Source organism: Drosophila guanche, unplaced genomic scaffold, assembly GCF_900245975.1.
Source record: "Drosophila guanche unplaced genomic scaffold, DGUA_6, whole genome shotgun sequence".
Lineage (NCBI taxonomy): Eukaryota > Metazoa > Arthropoda > Insecta > Diptera > Drosophilidae > Drosophila > Drosophila guanche.
This window is the reverse complement of record NW_022995769.1, coordinates 203775-220837: the sequence shown is the minus strand read 5'-3', so window position 1 is coordinate 220837 and position 17063 is coordinate 203775. Positions and strand designations below refer to the sequence as shown.

At 44.6% G+C, this 17063-nt stretch overlaps 5 protein-coding genes across 8 annotated transcripts; 3 read left to right on the top strand and 2 right to left on the bottom strand.

Moving 5' to 3' along the window:
• The first annotated feature begins 4968 nt into the window (after nucleotides 1–4968).
• Nucleotides 4969–7113, top strand: LOC117591239 (probable Ufm1-specific protease 2). The gene is made up of 2 exons (XM_034284415.1): nucleotides 4969–5087; nucleotides 5145–7113. The coding sequence occupies exons 1-2, from the start codon at nucleotides 5049–5051 to the stop codon at nucleotides 6924–6926; spliced, it is 1821 nt and encodes a 606-aa protein (XP_034140306.1). The 5' UTR covers nucleotides 4969–5048; the 3' UTR covers nucleotides 6927–7113.
• Nucleotides 7021–8756, bottom strand: LOC117591240 (general transcription factor IIH subunit 4). The gene is made up of 2 exons (XM_034284416.1): nucleotides 8419–8756; nucleotides 7021–8346 (listed from the first exon to the last, which is right to left on the bottom strand). Exons 1-2 carry the CDS (start codon nucleotides 8703–8705, stop codon nucleotides 7149–7151), a joined length of 1485 nt encoding a protein of 494 aa, XP_034140307.1. The 5' UTR covers nucleotides 8706–8756; the 3' UTR covers nucleotides 7021–7148.
• Nucleotides 8757–8817: 61 nt separating this feature from the next.
• On the top strand, nucleotides 8818–11267 carry LOC117591238 (U3 small nucleolar RNA-associated protein 14 homolog A). Of its 2 annotated transcripts, XM_034284413.1 has the most exons (3): nucleotides 8818–9294; nucleotides 9346–10652; nucleotides 10710–11267. In XM_034284413.1, the coding sequence occupies exons 1-3, from the start codon at nucleotides 8890–8892 to the stop codon at nucleotides 11248–11250; spliced, it is 2253 nt and encodes a 750-aa protein (XP_034140304.1). In that variant the 5' UTR covers nucleotides 8818–8889; the 3' UTR covers nucleotides 11251–11267. The 2 variants fall into 2 exon arrangements, with proteins under 2 accessions (XP_034140304.1, XP_034140303.1); XM_034284412.1 differs by having other exon boundaries at nucleotides 9346–11267.
• Nucleotides 11268–11364: 97 nt separating this feature from the next.
• Nucleotides 11365–12854, top strand: LOC117591241 (probable aminoacyl tRNA synthase complex-interacting multifunctional protein 2). 3 transcript variants are annotated; one of them, XM_034284418.1, is made up of 5 exons: nucleotides 11365–11541; nucleotides 11663–11761; nucleotides 11935–12084; nucleotides 12147–12375; nucleotides 12425–12854. In XM_034284418.1, exons 1-5 carry the CDS (start codon nucleotides 11422–11424, stop codon nucleotides 12796–12798), a joined length of 972 nt encoding a protein of 323 aa, XP_034140309.1. In that variant the 5' UTR covers nucleotides 11365–11421; the 3' UTR covers nucleotides 12799–12854. The 3 variants fall into 3 exon arrangements, with proteins under 3 accessions (XP_034140309.1, XP_034140308.1, XP_034140310.1); XM_034284417.1 differs by having other exon boundaries at nucleotides 11642–11761; XM_034284419.1 differs by lacking the exon at nucleotides 11663–11761 and having other exon boundaries at nucleotides 11368–11541.
• A 911-nt stretch (nucleotides 12855–13765) lies between these two features.
• On the bottom strand, nucleotides 13766–15442 carry LOC117591260 (ubiquitin-conjugating enzyme E2 R2). Its single transcript, XM_034284446.1, has 4 exons — nucleotides 15337–15442; nucleotides 15150–15257; nucleotides 14367–14931; nucleotides 13766–14314 (listed from the first exon to the last, which is right to left on the bottom strand). Exons 3-4 carry the CDS (start codon nucleotides 14901–14903, stop codon nucleotides 13964–13966), a joined length of 888 nt encoding a protein of 295 aa, XP_034140337.1. The 5' UTR covers nucleotides 14904–14931; nucleotides 15150–15257; nucleotides 15337–15442; the 3' UTR covers nucleotides 13766–13963.
• Between the last annotated feature and the right edge of the window lie 1621 nt (nucleotides 15443–17063).

Here is a 17063-nt window from a genome sequence, read left to right as displayed (position 1 = left end):
CAGAATGTCTCGATATTCTGGAAAACGTTTTGATAGGTAAGGTAGCAATTTTATAGTATTTGAAGTCTATACAACGAACACTTATTTTCCAGAGCCCCCAATACCCAAACAGGCGCCAGATTCTGAGGCGGGTGAATTGCTGGGACCAAAAGTCGGGAGGTCCATGTATGGCCGAACAATTTTGCCAAAGCCCAACCTAACATCAGGCTTGAGGACGGACAGCACAAACACACATGCCAGCAAGGAAAAGACCAACGACAACTCTTCATCTATGCAATCTTCTGGCTTGGCGCACTCTGATTCTGTCAAAGACAACGGACAACCGTCTTTCTTCAAAGGTTTGTCAAACTCCCTCAGTGATTCGAAGATGCGCCAGGATTTGTTTATGCGTAGCAGTGCCCAGGACACTGCGATCATTGCGGCAACACCGCAGGCAACAACATGCGACACACTAAGGCTTGCTATCTTATTGTAAAGCCATACGTATGCCAACAGTGTGGCTTTTGCGCAGAAACTTGAAGACAAAAAGACAGGACATCAAAAATGCAAAAAATAAAATAAATAAAGTATTTTCTTAAAGATCTTAATATTTAAGATTCTTCCTATTTCCCTCCAAGTACTTTGAAATAAATACTTAAAAATGAATACTTTCAGCCAATACAAATTTTTCAAAAATTAGGGATGATAGTCCCTGCAACCAATAAGAAATCAGCGTGGTTTTTTTTAGACTGAAAATTTCGCAGTCTAGAAAAGAAGCCGATTAAACACTAAAATACCTAGGAGAAGAACCGAATAAGTATATCTTCTGAAGACAGAAGGTCGAATGGCATTTTCTGCCCTTTGTTTAATGAAGGCTCCTTACTTCATTAACTTCAATTAGTTAAGCCGGTATTTTCACCGGGCCCTGACGGAGTTCCCGGCTGTGTACTCAGGTACTGTGCCGAGTCTCTGTGCGGACCTTTGCTTAAACTATTCACTCTATCCATCCATTCTTCTAGCTTTCCCCCCATCTGGAAGGAATCCTTTATAATTCCTCTCCATAAGAAAGGTAGCAAGTCTGACGCTAAAAACTATAGAGGTATATCTAAGTTATCCGCTATTCCTAAAATGTTCGAGAAACTTTTATTTCCGCACTTGCAGCATCTCTGCAAATCACTTATATCTCCAGCTCAGCACGGATTTATACGGCGACGATCAACAACCACTAATATTTTAGAGTTCACCTCCTTTGTCATTAAAGGATTCCAAGTTAACTTGCAGACGGATGTTATTTACACTGACTACAGCAAGGCATTCGATTCTGTAAACCATTCTCTTCTTGCACAAAAGCTCGACCTTCTAGGGTTTCCGCCCAATCTGTTGAGATGGATTTCTAGCTACCTGTGTAGCTTTACCTGTTATGGTTACTTCTGGAGTACCACAGGGTAGCCATTTAGGCCCCTTACTTTTCACACTCTTTATTAATGACCTGCCTTCTGTATTAACAAATTCTCGAGCACTTTTGTATGTGGATGATGTTAAACTCTGTGTCCAGTATAAGGACCTTTCATTTCACTCTCGCAACGTTAGACTAGAGTTATCGAAAGTCAGTACCACGACACGTTTATACAATGTTGAATTACGGAGCTTCACGTTACATTACTGAAGAATAGCGAGGTCGGGGAAGGACCGAGGAATGTGGGAGACGCCATCAAGAGAACTCTCTTAATGTAACCAACTACTAGATCCACAATTTGATCTGGGTTTCAATTTCAAAAGACAACACATTTCTACCATGGTAAATAAAGCCATGGGTGTGCTTGGGTTTATAAAGAGGTGGTCAAAGGAATTTGAGGACCCCTATATAACGAAGACTCTCTATATCTCGCTTGTTCGTCCGATTTTAGNGCGGTAGTTCTCTTGAGAGAATTACATTGGTTGATGATCTAGGTGTTAAACTAGACCCAAAGTTAAAGTTTTCTGAACACATTTCTACCATGGTAAATAAAGCCATGGGTGTGCTTGGGTTTATAAAGAGGTGGTCAAAGGAATTTGAGGACCCCTATATAACGAAGACTCTCTATATCTCGCTTGTTCGTCCGATTTTAGAATACGGCTCATGTGTATGGTGCCCTCAGTACAACATACATCAAGACCGTATTGAATCAGTACAGAAAAACTTTTTATTATTTGCCCTACGGGGCCTCAACTGGGATGCAACTGTGAGACTGCCATCCTACCGTAGTAGACTTCTTTTAATAAATCTTCCATCCTTAGTTAGTCGTAGAAAAATGCTTGGTGTAATTTTTATGCACAACTTGATCAAGGGGGATGTAGACAGCCCTGACTTGCTGAGCCGCATAAACTTTACGATTCCCATTAGACCCACTAGAAACTTTATTCCTTTGTTCCTTCTACTATGTAGATCGAATTATGCCTCACACGAACCCTTTAGGGTTTTATGCTCGGATTATAATTCCCTCTACCACATTATATCCTCGACTAACTCCCTTCCTCTTCTTAAATCTCTTATACTAGCCTACCTCTCCCGTAGTTAGTTTCATTTTAGCTTTGTCTTGTTTCTGACTTTGATAGTTTTGCTTGCTTAGCTATACCTGCTCTAGTCTAGTTGTGTTTAGTTCTAATTTCCCTCGAATATTAGCCTAACATCTATCTTTCCTGAATGCTCGCGTCATGCGGCATCGCCCCTCGGTCGGTTGGGCGGGAGGAGGGCTGCGTTCTGCTGGGTTCCGCGCGTAACAGGCTTTGGCTTGGTGTCGCATGGGCCACTTGATGGTGCAGTCATTGCATATCAAAGTCCAGACAACAAAAAAAGAAACAAGGAAGGAAACAAGCGAAACAAGAGCAAAGGTTCTAGAAGATTTATTAATCTTAAACTCGGTACTTATTTTATCAATTTATAAAGAGATATGTTTATTGCATTTCTATCCGACCGGAACCGACTTATCCAATATTCTCTGCTTTCTCCATGCATTGTTGTCCTCCAATTTCCATTTCCACTCTTTTTAACGGATTTAATTATTTTTAAGCAAAAACAAAGCAGTGAAGCCAGGAAGCATGCATGTTGTCCACTTTGGTCACACTGGGCACAGAGAGAAATATATGGTAAAGCCTAGTACTCAGATCGAAAAAATGGGGCCGCAAAAAAATCAGGGATGATATTTGTATGGAACCGATAAGAAATTTTTGTGCGCACAAGTTACTTTCTAGCGTCCGACGAATCCAACGATCGTGAGGTGGCTCAAGGGGGCCTAGCAGAGGCCTACCTTGTACCTTGTATGGGTCAAAATAGTTGACACAGACTCTGAGGGAAAGTCCCGAAATAAACAGCCCCGGACAGCCAGCGGGTGTTCGCGAAGTAGCAACACTGACGATGCGCTTGTGGTGCCGCCTCGTATAAGTAGCTCACACACTTCCCCTCCCCACACAACACCTACCCACATCCCACACACTGACCTCAAACCGGGCAGGACTAAGGTGTCATTCGACCCGTGCCGAGAGTCAGTCTGGCTGGGGGCCCGGTATAAAAACTAGCCCAGTCGTGAACGGAGAGCTCAGGGAAAGGGCAGCCCCCTGTTCTAATGATGCCTTACCCGGGCAACGTGGATCTCTGCCTGGCCCGACAGGAAGGCAGCGGCCCAAAGGCCTGCCCTAAGCCGATCAACAGCAGGAAAGACCTGCTCGGTTGAAAGAGAGGGTGCGAGCCCGTAGAGGCCCCACTCCAATTCTGGGGTGGGCTGCACAGCACCCCCCAATACCGACGCCTTGGAAAGGCAGCTATGCAACATTGCGGCTGCCCGACCTTCTGGCAAAGTAGAGGGGGAGGTTGGGCCATCGACCAGCGCAGAAGCCAAGCGCTTCGCGTATGCCGAAAAGAGGAGTTCAGGGCACATACTCCGTCGGCAATACGCAAGCACAGAAGCCAGCTCAGAGGACTGACTGAAGAAGGTGAAGTGGGCCTCGGAAGTGCTTCCAAACTTCAGCCTGGAACCTCACAGACCGCCCGGCTGCAAAGCGATCCAGGATACTGCCAAACGTGTCCTTCGCACAGATTGCCAAGTAGAGGACGCTGATAGGCGTCGTCGACAAAGGCAGCGCGGATGGCAGAATCCCCAGGAGCCCGTGGAAGTGGGTGGAAGCGGCATTGGCCGACCGCTGCTTCGAGTTACTGGACAAAGACCCCTGCCCACCTCCAGTCTGCAAAGACATGGGATGGTTTCAGGGCAACACGAAAATTATAACCTGCGAATACGAGCGCTCCGTGCAGCTGTACAAAGTAGCGGTAGCGCAAGTTGGGGAAGTATACCCCAGGGCGAAAGTCGCAGTCGACTGGAGCGAGGTACCCAGTCGACAGAGGGCCAGAATTTGGGTGCCGTCCTCGATGAAAGAGCCAGAACGCATCCTGCGAATGTTGCAGCGATGAAACCCGAACCTTCCAACAGCAGATTGGAAGGTTGATAAAGTTGAAGCGACACAGGGCCCAACTAACCAAGCCGTTGTCGTAATCAACAAGGAGTCGCTGGCCCCGATAGAGGCAGCTAAAGGAGAGCTCATAAAGTCGGATGCAGCGGCCGGGGCGCGTCCTGTCGACAACCCAGTCGAGCCGGATATTGCCTCGGAGATCGAAGCACCCGACAACAAGCCGGATTTAGCCCACGAAAGTGACTCCTAGAGTCGGAGCTGATGCTCGAATTCGACGCAATGTGCCGACATGAGAGCTCCGGCGAGTCGGACGCTGACAATACAGTGGTGGAGATATGCAAGGATCTCTCTGAGGCTTCTTCAGATAAATCTCCACCACTGTAAAGCAGCAACTGCTGCCCTCCTACTCCGCTTGGAATCGTCCTAGGCTTAAAAAAATGTTTGCGTTGTTGAGTACAGGTTTTGGCGATAAGAATCCCATTGAAAAAATATCAAAATCGAAGAAAAAATATGTAAGATTTCTGGTATATTTTTAAATATATCGGTTTATTCCGCGGCCACACTGGTTGCCAGCTGTGCAACTGGAACTTTTTCATTTTTATTTTTAATTGACAAAAGAAAAAAATATGCTGCCCAAATTAAAAATTTCGGCCTTCTTACTTAAGGTAAGCTTTTAACACATTATGGATATTTGCTCGTTAACACTTGTGCATGTGTTGCAGCGGCTGGAACGCGTGAAGCAACAGAGCAGTGGCTGTTTATATGGAGTTTTCTATGGTGACGGCACATTACTTTTACTTAGCTTCAACCTGTCTAATGTTGGGCAGATGAACTATGAGCAAATCCAACACAGATTCCCGGCCGACCTGGATCTCTGCGGCCTGGTAAAGTTCGGCGACTGTACGGATGCCGAAGCGCATCTGAATGAGGTCATCAAATCTGTGGACATCACGGACAATCCCATATTGTTGAAGTGCGAACTAGGCACCTTGGTAGGAATGCGTGCCTCCTTTTTTGTGCACGGCAAGCTGGAGGAAGTTCCCTACGATGTGATGGAGAGTGAGCAGCTCTACAACGACTTTTGTTTTACGCGTTTGCAATGTGGATTTTACTTGCAAACAGCTGCCACTCCTGAGTGTGTGGCAAAGGAGATGCATGTATTGCGAAAGCGTGTAGCTGACGGCAACCTGGTGTTCAATGTTCACCACACAAACATTTACATTAACAGCTGCGGACCATTAGATAAGAGACTAGGAGGTGAATCCCTGATACACGATCTCTTTGAGGCCATTCCCATCCCAAGTTACAAGGAGGCTGTCAACTCTATTAAGAAAGAAACTAAATCATCGGCTCAAACCCAGCTGGCCAAATACTTTGGAACCACTGGATGTGAATACGACCTAATCAACATTGAAGTGATGCGTATTCAAACTCGTGATTCTCTAGCTCGAGATTCTCCGCCAAGTCCTGCTCTAAGCATTGCCGTTACTACAGAAGAGCACACCATCTTTCAGGTCCCATTAGAGATAGATGCAATGGCAATACTGTGCAAGAACACAAAGTTACAGCGGCTGTATGACGTACTCATCGAGAGCATTTGCCGAGCCCTCAGACAGTTTGAGCAAAGCCTGAACGAGAATTTGTCAGAGTCAGGAAGGCTTGCGGTTCCTAGGAGCCATCACTTCTATCCGCAGGAATTTGGACACTTTTTGACCTGCGCTTATATAGAGGGGCTGGGTGATGATGAGCCGAGCATGCAGGAGAGGCGCAAGCGACTCCATCGTCAGTTCTCTTTGCCTGTTACACGCCCGTACTTCAGAAGAGCAAACCAGTGCCACTTTCAGGGCGAGGTTGATGAAGCTCCATGGACTCCACTCCTAAACACACATATAGGTGTCAGGCCAAGTGCTGTTAATGATGGAAAGGAGTACCTAGTCAACGGCAACTATCATTACTATCACTACCTGCAACAGCAGGTTCAGGATAAGGGCTGGGGCTGTGCCTATCGATCTCTCCAGACCATCTGCTCTTGGTTCGTGCTACAGGGCTATTCAAATGCACTCATTCCAACACATTTGGAAGTACAGGAGTACCTGCACAAAATAAACGACAAGCCGTTTTCCTTCGTAGGATCTTCCCAGTGGATTGGCTCGACGGAGATCAGCATGTGCCTGCAGGGATTTCTTAAAGTAGACTCCAAAATTCTGCATGTGACCTCTGGAGCGGAACTACCCACAATCGCATCCGAGCTGGCCATGCACTTCCAAACCCAGGGCACGCCGGTAATGATTGGCGGCGGTGTCCTTGCCCACACCATTATCGGTGTCGATTATTGCGTACAATCGGGGGAAGTGAAGTTCCTAATTCTCGATCCCCACTACACGGGTCCCGACGACCTGTCAACTATACAAATAAAGGGATGGTGCGGGTGGAAGGACATGGAGTTTTGGTCCAAAGGCAGCTACTACAATCTCTGCATGCCCCAGAGACCGATATTGTACTGATCTCCAGAGATCGAAGTTGTTCCATTTTCATTTAAGCATGATCTTTCACCAAGATTTTAAATGTTTTCAAGTGCTGATTAACTTTGCATATGAGTTTGTGACCATTAGCTGTATCTGCGTTCTTTTATACATGTTAACCATTATATGTACGTATATCGTATCTAAGATGTGTATCCCTTTTATCTTAGAAGTTATTTTTCTGAAATCTAGTACTGTGTGCGGCTAGCCGCAGCCTTTGGAATATTTCCTCCAATAGCGCTTGACATCGTCGTGGCCATGTTTCTGCACCACCATGGTGCGTGTGCGTTCATTCTGCCAGACCAAGACATGAATCGACTGCGCATAGTCGCGCAGCGTCACAAAATCGTTCTGTGATAGAAATTGATTGTAGACCACCCCCTCCGTGTATGTGAACCGGTTACGCTCCAACTCCCATAGTTTGATTTGATCCACAACAGTTGGCGGAAGGCAGGACTTTGATTGGATTGCCGACTCCACTAGTTTCATGTTGGGGTGTGCGTACTGCTGAAGATAGGAGACAATCTGTTCTGCAGTGATGCCGCCGCGCAGTGCCTGACGCACAGAATCGCGGGTGAGCACACCAACGACCAAGTTGGGAAAGCGATACAACAACTCGGTAAACAGGCCAAGGACCGCCACTTGGAGAGGAGAATCCGTGTAGGCATAGACCCGATAGTTCGTTTCTACTACAATGTAGCCACTGTCCTGCATGGCCTCCTCCTCGGACACTGTCATTGTCGTTGCCACCTCCTTGCTAGTGACGTTTAGGGCAAGTCGTGTCGGATAAAATCGGCCCTCCTTCCGTTTGCGCTGGAAAACCAAACCAAACTCGCGTAGATGCTGCAGAAAGGTCAACATTTGGTTGTTCATGCCCTCTGAGCTGTAATCTCTTCCAAGGGTGGAGAAACTGAGCTGAAACAGCATAGAAAGGCACTCTGGCAGAGATATTCCCCGATCTTCGCATGTATCCAAATACTGGAGCATGAAATGCCACACCTGTGCGCGTGTATCCAGCAGCAGAAACTGAAATCCTTGGCGGGTTATTGTAATGCCGTCTCGTTCATCGCGCTTCATGAGATGTGCATGGAGTAGAATTCTCACTGCATCCGGACTGATAGCTTCTGCATCGGTACCATTACGATTTCCAGTGCCCACCATGTAATGAAGCACACAGCGCCATCGGGACATGGCATAGGAGTCCAGGAAGGCTATATCACGCGGCTTCGAGTCTTTCTCCAGCGTATTGGTCATTGGCCATGGCTTGCCGCCGCCCAAAAGAACCTGGCGGACGCTTTTTTTGAATGTAGGGGACAGCTCCCATGCAGATAGGCCGCCTGGTATCGCTGTTACCCGCCAAACATTTAGAGCAGTGAGACAGCTGGTGGCATCCGTTTGTTCTCTGAAAATTGGGTTCAATTATTTCATTATTACGTGGATTGGCTGGGGTATCGGCAAGCATGCTCCAACTCACTTCGCAAATCGTTGTGCCCCCCAAGAAGTCACCACAGCCTGTGGAACCGGCTGATCAACGAATAAAATACGTATAATGAACTGTCTGGCTAGTTCGGGCAGCTCCCGGAAGACGGCTAGGCAAATCGGAGGGTAATTGTATAGTTTCTCCAGCGTCTCGGGGGTCTGCCGAGTGCGAAGATACTCTTGAAAGTCCTTGCACTCGAGATTGGCTGGCCCCTGAACAAGGGGCACGACGCTACTGCTGCTGCTGGAGCTAGCATATCTCCCGGATTTCGTGTCGGCCATGAAGCAATATACAAATAAATTATTTTATAAAAAATAATTCATGTTGGAATCGATAGTCCGGCACGGCTTTAACGATAGTTTTTCCGACTCGATAACTTCGATAGTAAGTCAGATGTGATTATTACCATTACCTCGTGGTACGTAGCAATTTTTTTAAATTTTGAGCACAGTGTGTCTAAAAAACATGGAGGACGGCGAGGAAAACCACAATCCAAAGGCTCACAAGAAGCTGCTTATGGCCATTAGCAGCTTGGGAAACGTCCAGCACATACAGAAATCAACGCGAGACGAGCGCCAGACGCTCCAGGATGAGTTTCAGCTGGGGAAAGGCGTAAGATCAGCAGAATCGCATCACAAACCCAGAGCCGTTGGGTTGAATGACCTGGTGCAGATACTGCGTGCCTCGTCCAAGCACATTAAAACTGGCAGGAAGCTGAAGAATATCCAGAGCACAAAGAAAGTGTTGGAGAAGCCGCTTGAAAAGCCAGCAGCGGATCGAATCAGGCGCACCATTGGTTATGAGGGAGTGACGAAGAAGCTCGGTCGATGGGATGCTGTGGTGGCCCAACAGCGTTCGGCAGAGACCCAGGTATGCGATCCATGGTGAAATGGCCAGAATACAAGAATCTAATATTTTCAGATCTTTCCAATACCTTCGGAAACAATTTACGTCAACACAGCGGCCAATGCCAAATCACTAAAGACGAGCATTCAGTCGGCCCTGGCTAAGGCGCTGGAAGCCAGCAAGCTTAAACTCCACGAGCTTCGCAAAGCACAGATTGGCGATACAGCCGATGAGAAAGCCTTGGCCCAACAAGAGCGAGAGCTGCGACAGATGAAGATCACTCGCGACGAGCTCTTTGCCCGTCGCAAGGAATTGGCATATCTGAAAATGCGCGAATCCCAGAAATCAGCAAGGTCGCGAATGCAAAACAAAATTAAATCGAAAAAATTCCATAAGCTGCAGAAGCGTCAAAAGATACATGAACAGATGAAGGAGATCGAACTCCTGCAAAAGACAAATCCGGAGGCAGCTCTGGAAAAGCTAAATGCCCTGGAAAAAATTCGCGTACAGGAGCGGGCCAGCTTGAGGCACAAGAACACAGGCACATGGGCCAAAAATTTACAGATGCGAGCTAAATACGATAGGGATGTGCGCAAGGATCTCGGCGAACAGCTGGCAGTCGGCCGACAGTTGACTGAGAAAAAACAAGAATCGGACAGTGAAACTGAGTTCAAAATGACGCAAGATGTTCAGGAGGAGGATAAAGAATATGATCCATTTAACCCGTGGACGAAACGAAAAGTGGCTGGAAAAGCTCCAACAGAAATGGCAGGTCAGGTTTCCAATTGGCGCAAATATTGGACAGAGCGCAATCAAAAAGCGAAATTATTGGAGGAGGATCATAAGGATTTGAAAGATGTGCAACATGTAGAGAACGTTGACATCGTAGAAGAGAAATTGAAATTGGATCCAAAACCGAAGCCATCAAAGATAAAATTAAAAAAGTCGAAAGTGTCTTTTGAGAACGGTTGGAAAGTGGAGAAAGTTTATCATGAGACTAATGTAACAGGCGAGAGCAAAATTATTGACAACATATTTGAAGGAAGCGAAGAGAAGCTAAGAGGAAAGCTGACCAAAAAGCTAAAAACCCTGAAGCTGCGAACTGATCGACTCAAAGAAGCTCCTGCCAAAAGCAAGAAGGTAAAAAAGAAGGACAGCTTAAAAAATCTCAAGCATTTGGCAGTAAAGATGACAAAAAAACGCGTTGAAGTTGATGAGCCCTTATACTATGAAATTGAGTCCCAGCAACAAGTGGATGCTGCCAATATGGGGAGTGATCCGGAAGTCGCAGTGGATTCAGCTGTGGATACTATTGACATCTCTAAGGTGACAACTTTAGTGTGGGCGCAGAAGGAGCGTAGTTCAGGTGCACTCAATGATGCATTGGTGAATGACGATGATGCTGAATACGATGAAAAAGATGCTACGACACTGCATCAGTTGACCATTAGTCAGGCCTTCGAAGACGATGATATCATAGCTGACTTTAATATGGAAAAGACTAAGGACTCTGAACTGAAAAACACTGAGCTCCAGCTGGCCATGCCTGGATGGGGTTCCTGGGCTGGTGCAGGAATATCTCAGGAGGTCATGGAAAGGCGCAATAAACGCAATACACGACTGCTGCTCAGATTGGCTGCTCCAGAAAAGAGGCGTGATGACAACAAGGATAATCTCTTCATTAATGAGACAAGTACCAAGCAGGCACGGCAGCACCTGGTGTCTAGCGTACCATTTCCTTTCAGATCCTTGGCCGATTATGAGGCCAGCATTCGTGCGCCCATTGGCAGGAACTTTGTTCCAGAGACGGCCTTCCGAATGCTGACCCGTCCTTCAGTAACTACGCGTAAGGGCCAGGTTATTGAGCCAATGGATGATAGTGATCTGGTTAAGCCGGAAAGGCGTCTTAGACATATTGTTGATAAGAGAATAAAACGCCTCCCCAAGGTGCCGCAAAATTCTCAGAAAGCTAAGAAATAAAAATACAATACAATATATATTTTGTTTTTAGTAATAAAGATATCGTAATAAATATCTTCAAAACCATCTATTACGATAACTATCGATGATTTTATTTTCTGATTGTATTTTCTTCCATCTTTAGAATAAGCACATTTCATAAATTGTATATTCGATTTTGATATCAGTAAAATGTACGAATTGAAAACCTTATTACCACAATTCGACATTAAGCTGCCCACCTGCATGTACAACCTTAAGAACGTTAGTCTATCGGCTGACCCTACCACTTCCACATCATCAGTCAGCTGCGTAAGTCTGCCAATCAAAATTAGGCAAGAACATTATAAAAGATTTATATTAAAATCGATAAAGAAAGAATATCAACGCCATCCTTTCCTTTCCTAAAAAGGCTTCATTCGGGCTTTTCCAGAGCGCATCGGAGTTCAGCAGCAGCATAAATTTAAGAAAATCCATCCCATGTGCTCTGGATTTGGACTTTTTAGGCCGACAAATACAACATCTTCTAAAGGTTAAAACAACAATTCATCCACTTAAATCTAATATTCTATTAAAAATGATTACCAACTAACCCCAAAAAAAACCAAGAATATGCGTTTTGTGTTGCTTGTTGTTTTCTTGTCGTCAAAATGGCAGCATGTTATCCCATTTTACAATTTTATATTCTCTCTCTCTCGTCAACAGGATGAAACGGTATCGGTAGTAATTCGCCAAGACAAAATTATCCAGCAACTGCAAGGGCTTAAGACGCAACTGGGTAAAATTCGTGCGGGTCTGGGCATTTGCGGCAAGACGGTGCAGCATTCAACTGCCTTTCAAGATGGAAGAAAAGAGGTTAGTGAAAGCTCATTATTCGGAATGAAGCCCAAGCCACCTTACTTAAATTCTTTGCATAGGTCTCACTTCAAGACATTGTAATCAATGGACATCCCAACTTCATACCCTACGCTCTGTTGGCATTAAAGAATGCCTGGAGGGATCTGTACACGGTGAATGTAAAGACCTTCATACATTCGACAATGGCGGATATTGGACCGGCAGCTCGCAAATTTGAGGCGGAGATGGACAAGATACCAGTGAACAATGCTCTGCCCAATATCAATGTTACTCTCATTTGGAAAAACTGTAAGCGAAATGATTATAGATACTCATAGTCCACTAACCTTTTCGACAGGTGAGCACATGGAGATGATCAGCTCACCAACCATGTATGTGCCCATTTATGGCGAAGTAAATGTCATTCGGTATTTGGGCCGCGTGGGACCCACCGAATATCGTTATGAGGGCTCCCCGCTCTGCAATGAGATTGATCTTGTTCTCGACATTTGCTATCAGCTGTTGCGCTGCAGCACCCACAAAGCTCAAGTAGCAATGGTAAGGCTACTGGACAAGCGTCTGAAACAGCAATATTTCGGTGGATCCCAAATGTCTGTAGCCGATATCGGCGTTCATAGCTCGCTAATACGTATACCTACCATTACCGACAAGGATCTGACGCCGGCGCTTCTGGCATGGAGAAAACGGGCTAAACTAGTTACACAAATATAAATTGCCAAATCAACAAAGCGAATAAATAAACAACCTTGCTTCTTGATGCTTTAAAAGACTTGCTAGTTTTCTTTTATACCCTGTAATCGAAGCGTAACGAGAAGGGACGTGTGAGATGTTTCTTACGCGTCACAACTTTTATACCCGGCACTCACTACTATCTGCACCTTAGCGGCGTTTTGTCAAATTTTACATTTTTTCATCTGTCATCAACAACACTACTCACACCATCACTCTCCCTAGACCCACACACTGCAGACTCGCGGCAGAGGCAGCAGCCGCACACAAAAAAAAAAAATATATAAGCTGCGGGACGGGGTGGGTTAAAAGTCGGCACTCGTAAGAAGCGTCTCACACGTCCCTTCTCGTTAGATATTTTATTTGGCTCATTTTCTTTGTTGCAATTCTGGTTTTGTTTATAAAAAGTGATTTTCGTTTTATTTTTGCTCTTGTTAAATATTTTACTGACTGCAATGTTTCCACTGAAAAATGGCTTAAATGCTAAATTGAACTTTATGAAATTTTAATGAAATTTTGAAATCCTTTGATTGTTCAATATATGTTGCCTTCTATGTGTATATACTTTTATAGCTTGACGCTCTGTGTGTAGGATGTTGCGTTACCATGCCATACATACATACATACGTTGCAGTTTGCTCATGAAAATGTAGAAGTATTTCACAATATACATACACATACATAAATATTAATTAATACTTAGCACACGTATGTATATATACATTTTCTGCTTGTGGGTTTGTTAATACATTAATAAATTTTTTGTTAATACAAATATAAATCGGAAAGGTCCATGATTTCAATATAAGGAAACTGAACTGGCCCATTAAAATAGTTAGCTTATACAAATCTTAGGTTTAGTATGTCATTGATCAAATAGATATCCTTCCGAATGTATTTTCTAAATGAATCTGACCTTCCGTACCCTCCACAATCAAGGCGAATCAAAGTTTATCATTTAAGCTATGTAATGTAAGTCACTATTTTAATTTTCTGTTTGATTTCTTCTTTTTTGTTAGTTAGTAAACTTCTATAATTAGCGTTAATCATGGTAATGATGTTGGAGAAATGAAGAGGCGGTGGCTCGCCGCCTAGGGCAGGAGTGGAAGGAAGAAGAAACTATGCGGTCTATCTGAGCATGTCTGCATTATGTGGTCTCGCCCTTGCCGCTGTCATCGGCAGACTCTGCATCATCTGCGGCTGCCAGTCCATTGTTCTTGCTTATCGATGCCGATGCACTGTCATTATCCTCTCCCTCCTCCTCGTCTTCGTCCTCATCGAAATCATCATCATCTGTGGGTAAATCATCCTCGGTCTCTAAATCAAAATCATCATCGTAAAAGTTCGCATCCAAGGCAGATTCTGCTGTGGGTTTGCGAGTTGGCTTAAGGCAATAGTCCTCAAGGGTCATCGGCACGACGATGCCTTCTCGCTTGGCCTCAGCATTGGCTGCCAATGCTTGTTTGCGTATGATGTTTGGATATTCATTGTCCTTGCCCTGTAAATAATTGATTATTATTGATTCAGCCTGGAAATCGTCCTTCATTTACCTGCGAGTCCCGCCATCGGCGGTACATGACCGATGCATCCACATTGGCCGGTGAGAATGTGTTGGGCTCGTTGAGAAGTGATATTACCGAAAGGAGAATGGTTCTTACATTCTGTGTGGGATTCCAGCGCTCGCAAGGCAGCTCACCGCTCTGTGGATCATCTACTGGGGGATGCAGTATGGATATACATAGATCGCCATTTTCGTAGACATTTGGATGCCACACTTTGGTGAGAAAGCGTATTGTTGGTGGCGAGTACGGATAGTCGTGTGGAAACTTCATGTGGGCCTTAAAATATCCGCCCTGGTAAAGTGTATCCGGAGGCCCGAATATGGCGACCTCCCATTCGAATAGATTATCATCGTTGATCAGCTTTACGCGAAATCCTTCGACCGGCTCCTCCTGCAATGACTTGTACTCCATGGCCAAAGCGCGCACCGCCGAGCTGCTGGGCGCCGTTATATTGGAGGAGGAGGACCCAGTACCGGCCATCATCGTCGAAGAGGCATGTTGCGATGTGGAGGCAGCGGTGGTCATTTGTCCGCCTAGCAATTATCGCCGCGCGCTATTAAACAAAACATGCCAATATTAACGCATATTGGCAATTTTATATTAAAATGTCCACGCACAAATACATAATATACATGCAGATCAATGTATGTATGTATATATTTTAGTGAGCAGGGTCAATATATGCTTCTCTCTGGGTAGATGACAACAAATTCAAGGTGAGCGCGTCACATATGTTTCAACAAAAATGATGAGTGGTTTACTATACTATACCGTTGTTGTTGTTGTGCTGATAAAACTCCAAAATTTTGCTATAACTCGGTCCGAAACCAATTAGGGCAAAAGCAGAGCAAGAATTCAGATGAAAATTGTACTTTTCGCCTTAAACAAAACAAAATTAAAGCAACAAATAGGAAGTACTACCTGCACATCTACAAAATAACTAATTTAATGTACTCACTTATATATTTTTGAATCGTTTCGTATCGTTTGTACTTCTTTCAACAATTTCACTTTGCAAAACAAAACCCAGGGTGGCATCATCTGGCCAGGGCTGCAATTACAAATTTGGTGCCAAATGCGCAGGGCAGGCGAAACCTTCAGGCTGGTAAAATGCGGAATGTGACGTCATTAAACGTCTAAAAACAGCACCTTTATTTATTGCTGCTCTGCGCCATGATGCATATGTATAGGGTGGTCCCGTCGACAAAACGGCACCCCTAACAATGCTGTCACTAAGTGCTAGTGAAAGTTCGCCTCTACGCCAGGTAAGTATTGGAGCAAAACTGTAACAAGTTACATATTTCGACGTGGCGATTTCCCCCTTGTAAAGGCGGGCAGCCAAACAATCCCCCTCTACCCACCTACTCTACGTCACGTCAACAAGCAGAAACGCACCGAACGCTAATGATGCGAGAATCACCTTTTATAATTGAATCATGCCCTGTGCTGCTTGGTATCGTCTTGCTTGGTAACATTAATAACGATATACAGTCGCTATCGAGGAGCAGCACCAGTCCATTACTCACATGCGCCAAATTTTTGCCTCATTATGACAGCTGATATATCGAAAAGAGCACGCAGAAGAAGAACGTAACGCCTAGAAATCAGATCCGAAAAAAACGTTAGCTGGCAAACTGTCCGATGTAAAAAGCATTACGTACGGCTACATTTCTCAGTCAGCTTTGTTGTTTTATATACTTCGTGAACATTTGGGAAAAGTCAATAAAAAGTAATGGAAACCTGATTGGGGATTTCTGGGATTGACAGCTCTTGTAGTACCTCCGAAAACATTGGGTAAGCCCGATCCCGGAAATAAGAGGGTCGTTTTTATTTACATGTGAGTATTATAAATCATAAAAATATGATTAACAATTTCTTGCACATTACGCAGTTTAAAATTACGACTCAAAGACATTAGTATTCTTTGAGAATTTTTATATTTCTGAAAAGGACTTCTGCTGCCTTTTTGGATTGTGGAGCAGCAGGAATGTTATTTCTCCCTGGGAGAAGTGGAAAAACGGCACTCCAAAGCCCCCTTCATATTCAAAATTGGATAGTTTCGAGTCCTAATCGTCACAAAACAAATTTAAAATTTAAATAAACGTCTCAAAAACATCGAATACCTTCTGCTGATTTTCTAGGATTCATCAGCAATTTTGATATTCGATCTGAGTACTGCCCGGCGTACAGCCGGGCATAATAATAAGAATTGCATATTTTACGTGGACCCTTTTTATCCCGGCTCTCTAAAAGTAAATAGGGTACATTGTATTTTTGTCGAAAACTGTATAAATGTAACGAAGAGAAGGAACGTTTCCGACCCCATGAAGTATATATGTATGTATGAACATATGTATATTCTTGATCAGCATCAATAGCCATGTCAGTCTGTCCGTCCGTCTTCTTGGGAGCCTGGATCTCAGATACTAATCTGAAGCCACTAAATTTTGCATCCAGATGGCTGTACACTCACACTGTTACAAGTGTATTTCAAAATTTTGCTAGGCTCTCTTCTGCCCACACATATACAGACAAGGGGTAAAAAGGCAATTCAGTAGAGAATAGCCATATCTATTAGATAACTGAATAAGGTTCCGATTGGATCATTATTTTAGGCAGAATGACCAAATTCATTTGCACGGTCTTCCCCCCACCCCTTAACAGCTTTGCTCATGCTCTCATTCC

Bases quoted from the DNA above. Each gene is read 5' to 3' on its own strand.
- LOC117591239 (XM_034284415.1), top strand. From the start codon at position 5,049: ATGCTGCCCAAATTAAAAATTTCGGCCTTCTTACTTAAG. The intron at 5,088-5,144 runs GTAAGCTTTTAA...CATGTGTTGCAG, and splicing joins TTTCGGCCTTCTTACTTAAG to CGGCTGGAACGCGTGAAGCA.
- LOC117591240 (XM_034284416.1), bottom strand. From the start codon at position 8,705: ATGGCCGACACGAAATCCGGGAGATATGCTAGCTCCAGCAGCAGCAGT. The intron at 8,347-8,418 runs GTGAGTTGGAGC...CCCAATTTTCAG, and splicing joins GGGGCACAACGATTTGCGAA to AGAACAAACGGATGCCACCA.
- LOC117591238 (XM_034284412.1), top strand. From the start codon at position 8,890: ATGGAGGACGGCGAGGAAAACCACAATCCAAAGGCTCACAAGAAGCTG. The intron at 9,295-9,345 runs GTATGCGATCCA...TAATATTTTCAG, and splicing joins AGCGTTCGGCAGAGACCCAG to ATCTTTCCAATACCTTCGGA.
- LOC117591241 (XM_034284417.1), top strand. From the start codon at position 11,422: ATGTACGAATTGAAAACCTTATTACCACAATTCGACATTAAGCTGCCC. The intron at 11,542-11,641 runs GTAAGTCTGCCA...TTTCCTAAAAAG, and splicing joins CCACATCATCAGTCAGCTGC to GCTTCATTCGGGCTTTTCCA. The intron at 11,762-11,934 runs GTTAAAACAACA...TCTCGTCAACAG, and splicing joins AAATACAACATCTTCTAAAG to GATGAAACGGTATCGGTAGT.
- LOC117591260 (XM_034284446.1), bottom strand. From the start codon at position 14,903: ATGACCACCGCTGCCTCCACATCGCAACATGCCTCTTCGACGATGATG. The intron at 14,315-14,366 runs GTAAATGAAGGA...AATTATTTACAG, and splicing joins GCCGATGGCGGGACTCGCAG to GGCAAGGACAATGAATATCC.